General features: G+C 41.9%; 1 protein-coding gene across 4 annotated transcripts in view; it reads right to left on the bottom strand.

The window, feature by feature from the left end:
• Positions 1-8,278, bottom strand: part of usp28 (ubiquitin specific peptidase 28) — a 32,234-nt gene that overhangs the window by 20,477 nt on the left and 3,479 nt on the right. For 3 of the 4 annotated variants that reach the window (XM_034098417.2, XM_034098415.2, XM_034098418.2), the window contains exons 2-5: positions 6,358-6,435; positions 5,753-5,867; positions 5,437-5,524; positions 4,595-4,757 (exon numbers count right to left, since the gene is read on the bottom strand). In XM_034098417.2, coding sequence (XP_033954308.1) covers positions 4,595-4,757; positions 5,437-5,524; positions 5,753-5,867; positions 6,358-6,435 — 444 coding nt within the window. The remainder of the gene's footprint in view (positions 1-4,594; positions 4,758-5,436; positions 5,525-5,752; positions 5,868-6,357; positions 6,436-8,278) is intronic. The other variant, XM_034098416.2, reaches the window with a different exon arrangement.

The following is an 8,278-nucleotide window of genomic DNA, read 5'->3' as shown; positions in this document are numbered from 1 at the left end:
GCTTTGCGCACGGACCAATTTCAAAAACCCTTGCGGAGAATGGCTGAACCGACGCAGCACACATTTAAATGTAAGTATGTAGTGGCGTAGAACACGTGTTGGTAAATATGTTACTTTGTTTGTTATCACCAAAAATGTGTTCTGTGAAAGTAAAGCAAGTTCATAATTAGATAGACATCGTGAGGTATTTATTTTCGGTACAGTTTATGTTGAAACCGTTAGAGAGAGTGGCACACTTGTTAGTCTGTTCCATTCTTCTTCGTTTTCCGAAGCCGTGGCTTGGAAGCATACTGGCTTTGTTTCTGAAGGAAGTGACTTGGAAGTACGTGACTACCAAGCCAGCATCCTCACGATTGAGAAACGGCCTCTGTCTTCCGGTTGTTGCCTCTTTTGAATGACAAATACACACTATCGCCACCTGCTGGTAAGGAGAGTTATTGCCACTCACGCATGCGCAGTGCGTACGTGCTACTTGGCCGTCGGCTGAAGTCTTTGCGGTTCCAGTGCGACTTTTTGGCCGAGACGCAGGAGAAGTGAGGCAATCGGGTCCATCGGGACGTGTTCTTTGCTGTCAGTTTGGTGTGTCAGGGCCTTAAGAGGTTGACCAATCACAACAGTGCCGGCCAGCCAACCAATCAGAGCAGACATGGGCTTTGGTTAGATTTAAGTTTAAAATGTAATTCACATATAATATAGATAGAGGCTTACAAATCATGCCACTTTGTTATAAGGTATATATGAGTTACTAACTTATCTGCGTTAGATTTAAATAAGAATTGGCTTCAATCACAAACAAAAAAAGTGTAATGTTTGAAAATAATTCATGAATTTATGTTTTTTTAATTGGTATTTTACACATCATTCTGAAGCCTACACACCATGCCTCTCTGGTATAAGATGCTTCTCCCAATAAACTAAATGCATTATTACGGGTCTTTTATGCGCCGTGTGTGGCGGCGAGCACTTATGAATATCTTGATATATATGTTTCCATCCGAGCAGGAAATTCAATTACGGCTTATCTGAGTTTTACTGTAATTTATACCACGAAGGATAATGGAGGGAATATGAGCTGACAACTGAATCATGTGGTCACTCAGCTTTAATCTGATAGCATAATTACTTTTTAAAGGCAGAGCGCTTTATCAAGAGTCAGGCTCTGTGAATCTACAACAATCAATTCAGTTAAAAAAACAACAGCAAACGGGGTATAATTTCAACGCCATTTGTATTCAAACAACATCGCCTCATTTTCCCATTTCTACTCCCAGATAATAACGCCTGTCCAGCTGAGTCGATGTGGAGGCAGTTCAACAGAGACAAACAATCACTGTCTGTGGTACGAGGAAGTCCATCATCACTTCTCACTATTTAATGATCCTCTTTCTCTCACAACGAGGCTTCGCTTTCTGACACATGACTAAAACCCTCTGCAGCAGAAACCTGTAACAGCATTCGTACTTAAGAGTATTAAGTAAGACAACAGAACAATGTGACCTTAGAACAGAAGATATTTAGGGTTGTCCTCTGCTCAGGGATTTAACTAGCATTGTAATCCTGCTTGTAATCCCCAAATAAGAGAATGCCGTTATCTGTTTTATGTATCCTGATAACTTAATCCCGTTACATGTAATCCATAATAATAATCCATTTTATTCACAAGCGCACTTTTCATTTGAGTAAACAAAACTCAAAGTGCTGCGGAGTAAAATGGTTGAAACAAAACAACAAAAACAACAAAATAAAAGCAGCAATGTTTACGCCGGCATGGACGATAGATGCAACAACGTCTAATAATCAATGTAAATTATAACATTTCGAATTGGAAACCAAAGATATAAACTTGATTATAGATGGAAAAAACTGCCATTACAACAATTTGGGAAATGGGGTTTAAACAAAGAAGTTGTAGGAACAAAATTAGCCAGTTAAAAACAATGAACTACCTTAAAGACTGCAGAGGGGAATGAGCTATTAGCTCTAATCTGGCATAAATCATCTCATGTCTGCATGGTCCTGGTTTAAATGAATACTTAAACACTAACTATTTCATAACAGATCAATCATTTAAGTTCTTTTTACTGCAAAAAAGGCAGAAAATGCTGTTTTAAAAAATGACGATGATTGCTTTTCTCAGTTCTCTCTATTTCTGTTTTATATTTTACACACAAAGCACGTAAAACATTACTTTGGACTTCAAGAAACGGCAGTATTTTACTTTTTTCCCTGAAGTTTGCAGAATGAAGTTATGAACTAGCAGCACACAGCTGAGAGGTCGTGAGGTGCACCGAGGTCTTTCGAAGTGTCTCCTGCTGCTTAAAATAACTTGATTGGCTGGAGTTCCCCTTCCTGAGTTTCTAACTTTAGTTTAGTCAGGAGTCGCACCTTGGAGTCAGTCAGAAAGTGTTAAATCACTCTCTGTGATATAGCTTAGATTTATTTTCACTTTAGAAATAAATGCACATGTTGTAAATGTATAAGCAGTGTTTTGTATTTCCTGTGATCTGCTTTCAAGTGATATCCCCCATTCATTCAGTTTAATGCTCGGTATATCTGGACGATGTGGTCGTCAACTCGGATGACTGGGGAGTCCATCTTGATCGCAGGAAAACATGGTTTGACCGCCTGGCTAACGCTAATCTGACATTTAAAGGCGGGGTAGGTAAGTTTGGAGAAACCAGCTAGAATGCGCTAGAATTTGAAAATACACAGTCGGAAAAAATCTGCCACTTCCTCACAGAGCCCCTCCTCCAACACACAGGAACGCGCACATGACCAATGAGGGCACGAGGGCAGTTTGTGCCCAGATGGAAGGCTGACAGGCAGGTAGGCCATCCAGTTCCTTTAGCCGGCTCAGATGATTGGTCGTGCTTTCTACAGCGCTACGGCTTCCATAGATGATATTTATTATGGATTTTTTGTCAAAGCACTTCAGATATTCACTGCTATCGGGATGTCAAGAGCATTCCATGGAATATAACAACAAGTGTATCTCGAGCCGGTTTCTCAAACTTACCTCCCCCACCTTTAACCTCGCCAAGTGTGAGTTCACAAAGGCCACAGTCACTTACTTGGGTCGTGTAGTGGGACAAGGCAGAGTGTGTGCGGTGTGCACAAAGGTGCAAGCTGTTGATAACTATGCTCCACCCGCAACTAAGAAGGAGCTCATGCGGTTTTTGGGGCTGGTGGGGTTTTACCGTTGTTTTTGCAGAAATGTCTCCGCTGTGGTTGCGCCACTCACCGATCTGCTAAGGGCTAACGCTAAATATGTGAGGTCCTCTGAGTGTCAAAAGAGTTTTGAGAGCGTTAAGTCACTTGTATGTAACGCTCCTGTGTTGGCTGCTCCACAGTGGGAGAAACCAGTAAAACTGGAAGTGGATGCAAGTTACGTCGGTGCAGGGGCGGTGCTGTTGCAGCCTGATGATTTGGGTGTGGATAAGCCCGTTTGTTTCTTTTCAAAAAAGTTTACCAATCAGCTGAACTATTCAGTGATTGAGAAGGAAACGCTAGCCTTGATTTTGGCGTTACAACACTTCAGTGTGTATGTTGGCTCGGTACCAGTTGTGGTCTTTACGGATCACAACCCGTTAACCTTTCTCAGTTCTCTACAGGGCCCCTAACCAAAGGCTGATGCGCTGGGGCCTGATGCTCCAGTCCTATCATTTGGACATTCACCATATCAAGGGGAGGGACAATGTGGTGGCGGGTGCACTGTCTCGGCCCCCGGTGAGTAATGTCCTGTTGAACAGTGACTTCTTTTTAGTTTGTTTTTTTCGTTATTGTGGGCACTATGTTCTTGGTAAAGTGATTAATTTAGGTGCCACGGTTCAGTTGGGGACCCTGACTTTATGGGGGGGGGGGCTGGGGCCTGTGAGTGTGCAGGTGTGTTGCAGGTCCTGCGATGGGGGTGGAGCTGAGGAGGCCAATCAGCACGACTGGGGACACCTGGCCGGAGCCGAGGTGCTGCTTAAGCCCAGCTGCCCGGAGTCACATGTCCTTCGTGACTCTCTCCAAGCCCGCTGCAGGAAGACTCTCGCCGGGATCCTTTCCCCTCGCTCATCCTCTCATATTCTTGGTGTTGTTTTGGAATTGCCACAATAAATGTTTTTATGAACCACACAGCTTCCGGTCTTCCAAGACCCGACCGAACAAAAAGACGTGTTGCAGGCACTAAACACACTACCAATAGAAATACATTGCTTTTAAAATCACTCTGTGTCACACGAAAAAAATGCAAAGATCGTGTTGGTGAACACGAATCAATAGATTTAATTAATTTCGTGACTATAACACGAAATGCCGTGAGACTGGGTTGGATAATAGCTAGTTCAGCATTCTTTTATTTGTGCCAATTTCTAGTATAGGCTGTTTTCTTCGATGCTCTTGCATAATGTCTGTTAATAATGTGTTTTTGTATATGTATCCCCGACTTATGTCTGTTCTCCTGCTGCTGCTGCTGCTGCTGCTGCTGCTGCTGCTGCTGCTGCTGCTGCTGCTGCTGCTGCTGCTGCAACAACAACCTTCTTTCCCCTCTGAGGATCATTAAAAGCTTATCTAATCTGGCGTTCCCATGTTTCTGCTGTGAGGCTCTCACCTGGATGACGGCGCTGAACCAGCAGGTGTTCCCCACGTTTCTGATGCCCACGGGCCACTCGTCCTGCCGGATCCACTCTGCCGGATTGCACATGTCACTCTGAGCTTCACTCCTCTTCCTCTTGATCCTCGCTGCGCTCTCCTCAGCGCTGGCCTCCAGAGCCCTGCAGGAACATCAAGAAATACAGTCAGACACATGTAGAGGACATATAGTTAGACTCTCTGCTCTGTGTAAATAATAAACAACTTATAATACTGTAAGGGAAACTTCTGCAGCGATGGAGAGTCAGGACTTGGAGCTTTGATGTCTAACACTGGTAGTTTATTACAAGTCAACGGCCGGAGAATTCATATCACAAGTCACAGCAGCAAAAGGTTCTGACTGCACGGGTGGGTTGTCATGTCAATTCTGATCAGCCTATCTCGATAGACCTTTTAACTAGTTTACAGAGAGTTAATGAGCATATTGGGGGAGGCGTACACATCTGTGGAGCTTAGAAAGCCAGCGTTCCCACAGCCGTAAACCATTTTGTGACCGAGAGTTGAACTGGTTTATCAAGATAGCTGGAGCCTCCCATTCCTTTAGAGGGATAACGGAGCCAGGGTTTGGTCGTAAACCTCAACAGGCAATAAGGTTAAATATCTTAGGAGTAAGGGAGAAATATTCCCTCACAAATACAAGCGCAGTCAAGTGGAACCTAGTAACCTGCTTCCTGTCAGACTCAATCAACAGCCTGTAGGAAAATAGAGCATTGTAGGCGCTAGGCCAAAAAAACCCAGTGTCCACATCGACTGTTTTCATTAAAATAAAAGTAGTAATAAAATAAAAACACATGTATATACCTGTTGAACTCTCTCTCCTCCTCCTGGGCATTCTGGGACTCCTGTAGGCTGAGCTCTATGGCCGTCTGCAGCTCATCTTTAGGAAGTCCTGAAGAAACACACAATAATAAGTAAGAACAGTACTTGAGTAAATCTACCAAGTTACCTTCGACTATTGCCATCTCTCACACATGTACTTCTGACCCTCCATAGTGATTACTCCATATATTGTCAATCAGGAGACACTGACTCGCATGTATTCAATGCTCTGCACTCAAATATAACGCTTTTCTAATCCAATCTAATATCGTGCACACTTGTTTAGTTCCCAGCGTACCTTTCTGTTTGTCCCAGGCCTCTGCAGACGGCTCAGGGGGATCTTCAGGATCCTGGAGCTCTGCAGGCTGATTGGTCAGCAGCCCGACTGCATGGCCGATGTCCCCCTGGCTGGCCTGAGAGACGAGAGATCAGGGCAGAACATCTTTTAATATGGTTATATAAATATGTCTTTTATTCTAATATAGTGAACATAGTGCCACATTTTCCAACGTATTTTTGATTGATTGATGAATTATTCCACTCAGGAAAAGTTATTTCAGTCAGTCTTCATTTTCTGTGAAAGATCCCCTATTACACTGTTTCTCATCAATATATTATAGGTCTGAGATATATACAGTATACAGTAGTGCATATTTAAATGAGCTGAGTGGACCCCTTTAAGCTGTGGTAAAATATAAATACTTTCATAATATTAGTACCGAGTGCCGTGATCGATTGAAATGTAACAAAGTGCTTTGCTTATAAAGTGTAATTAAATACAGTTTTGACATTTAATGAAAATGTCCTTTCTATCCTTCCTTACGCTTCTAATCCTCTTAATTTCAGAGGGTTGGGGTGAGATGATGAAAGGATAAAAGCTCATGATAGTTTTTAGGGTCTTACATTGAGGGCTTTGCAGAGGATCTGAGAGTCCTGGATGCCGGTGATCTCCCTCAGCTGCTTCATCAGGATCTCGCTCTGCTGAGGACACACGGGAATTAAAGAAATAGTCAAGCTTGAGACGGGAAGTTTGGGTTATTGAAAAAGAAGGAAAACTTGCCCACAACTGGCTATACTTTGGGTACAGTTAAGGGCTGTGAAATATATCAATATTACATTGTGATCATTTCCTTTATTTAAAGGATGCATTGCAGGGAAGTGATGTAATTTTCTGAAATTACCAATATTTATATTATTTGGCTTTACCCACCAAGCCATGATATATAAAATGATAATGATTATATCTCAAAAATATCAATGTGACACTATTTTGTGAAATGACAAATAGTCGGAATATAAATATTGAGGTATTCAGAAATATTTTGATATATTAATTTCCACATATAGCCAAGCCTAAGTACATTATTGGTGTAACAGGAATAGGCAAATAATAATATTGTAGGTTTTGCAATTTAGCTAATTTCCTACCACTTCTTCCACATAGAAAGTACATATATTTATTTAAAATGATTTGTTTCTAACCGAGATTGCTCCATCTACATTACATTTAGCTGAATTATACACATTCAGAACAGCAAGAATACTTCAAGTACATCAGCTTCAAATAATCCATGAGTCATGTTCTGCTGTTGGGAACATGCTTCCCCCATGAAGATAAAGCTTATGTGGGCCTCACTGTTAACGTGTGACGCAGAACACACGGGGTATAAATGGATCTGAAGGACAAATGCCAGCCTGCATGCCTGTGTCCATGAGGCAGTTTGAACAGGACAATGACTGAATGAATGTTATGGCTTCAAATCATTAAAGAAGTAGATTGACTTTTCATAATGTGCTTGTTCACTTTCTTCCCAAAATGTTACACAAGAGGAAAATACTGATTTAGGTGCCGTTTACACGGGAATGAAACGGGTTGTATCTGCTACTTTTCTCTTTCGTATACAGTAGACCGTTTGTTCACACGAGGCCGTAACGGAACCGCACCCCTAAAACGATAACGGGTACGATAACGTTCTGTGGACGGAACGCTGTGGGGTGCCAAACGTCTCCGTGTGTACGCCCTATTCCAGTGCTTCTCAACTGGTGGGTCGCGGACTCGTTTTGAGTGGGTCGCGGAAAAAGTGAAGAAAACATTTGTAAAAAAAAAATGGAATTTTTTTTTTGTGGAAAAAAATCGAACTTTTATTTTGAAGGCCCGATTTTCGATTGTTGCCGGAAGTCCCCACGGAGAATAACTTTGAGGTAGAACTATTCTTTATATATCCATGGCTACAACTTCAGATACAAATGAACACATAATGAAATATGACCCTCGGTTTGATGATTGACAGGTCCCAGAACAATGGGGGCTATCTACCCTAACCCACAATTTAAAGTAAGTCACACAGACATCTCCTCTTTGCTCTTCTCTCTGTGAGGAGCAGCAAGCTGTCAGAACAAAGTGAAAAACAAACAATGGCATAAAATATTATTAATATGTCGGGTAGTAATAGATTTATTTATTTTCTTCTCAGATTGTACCAGAATGCGTAGTTTATGTTAGTATTTCTAAAAATCTCCTGGGGAGAATCCCCCCCAGACCCCCTGCTGGGGTTGGGTTTCCAGCATGTGTGCCTTTTTATACAGTTCAGCTTTGATTCCATCATGTCATTACACTTTTTTTAAAGCATACTTTAGTTCTGTGAAGGGATATAATGGATATATGCACTGTACTTCACTTTAATTAATATTGTATGCTGAAAAGCATATATTACAGCACGATTTTTTGTTGAATAGATTTGAGTGCTTCAAAATGTTGGGTTGAGAACCACTGCCCTATACGATCATTTTCCTAATAACGATGAAGCCATAGCCCCACCTCTCC

Source organism: Pseudochaenichthys georgianus, chromosome 14 (assembly GCF_902827115.2).
Source record: "Pseudochaenichthys georgianus chromosome 14, fPseGeo1.2, whole genome shotgun sequence".
NCBI classification, from domain to species: Eukaryota; Metazoa; Chordata; class Actinopteri; order Perciformes; family Channichthyidae; genus Pseudochaenichthys; species Pseudochaenichthys georgianus.
This window is presented reverse-complemented; position numbering and strand designations above follow the sequence as displayed.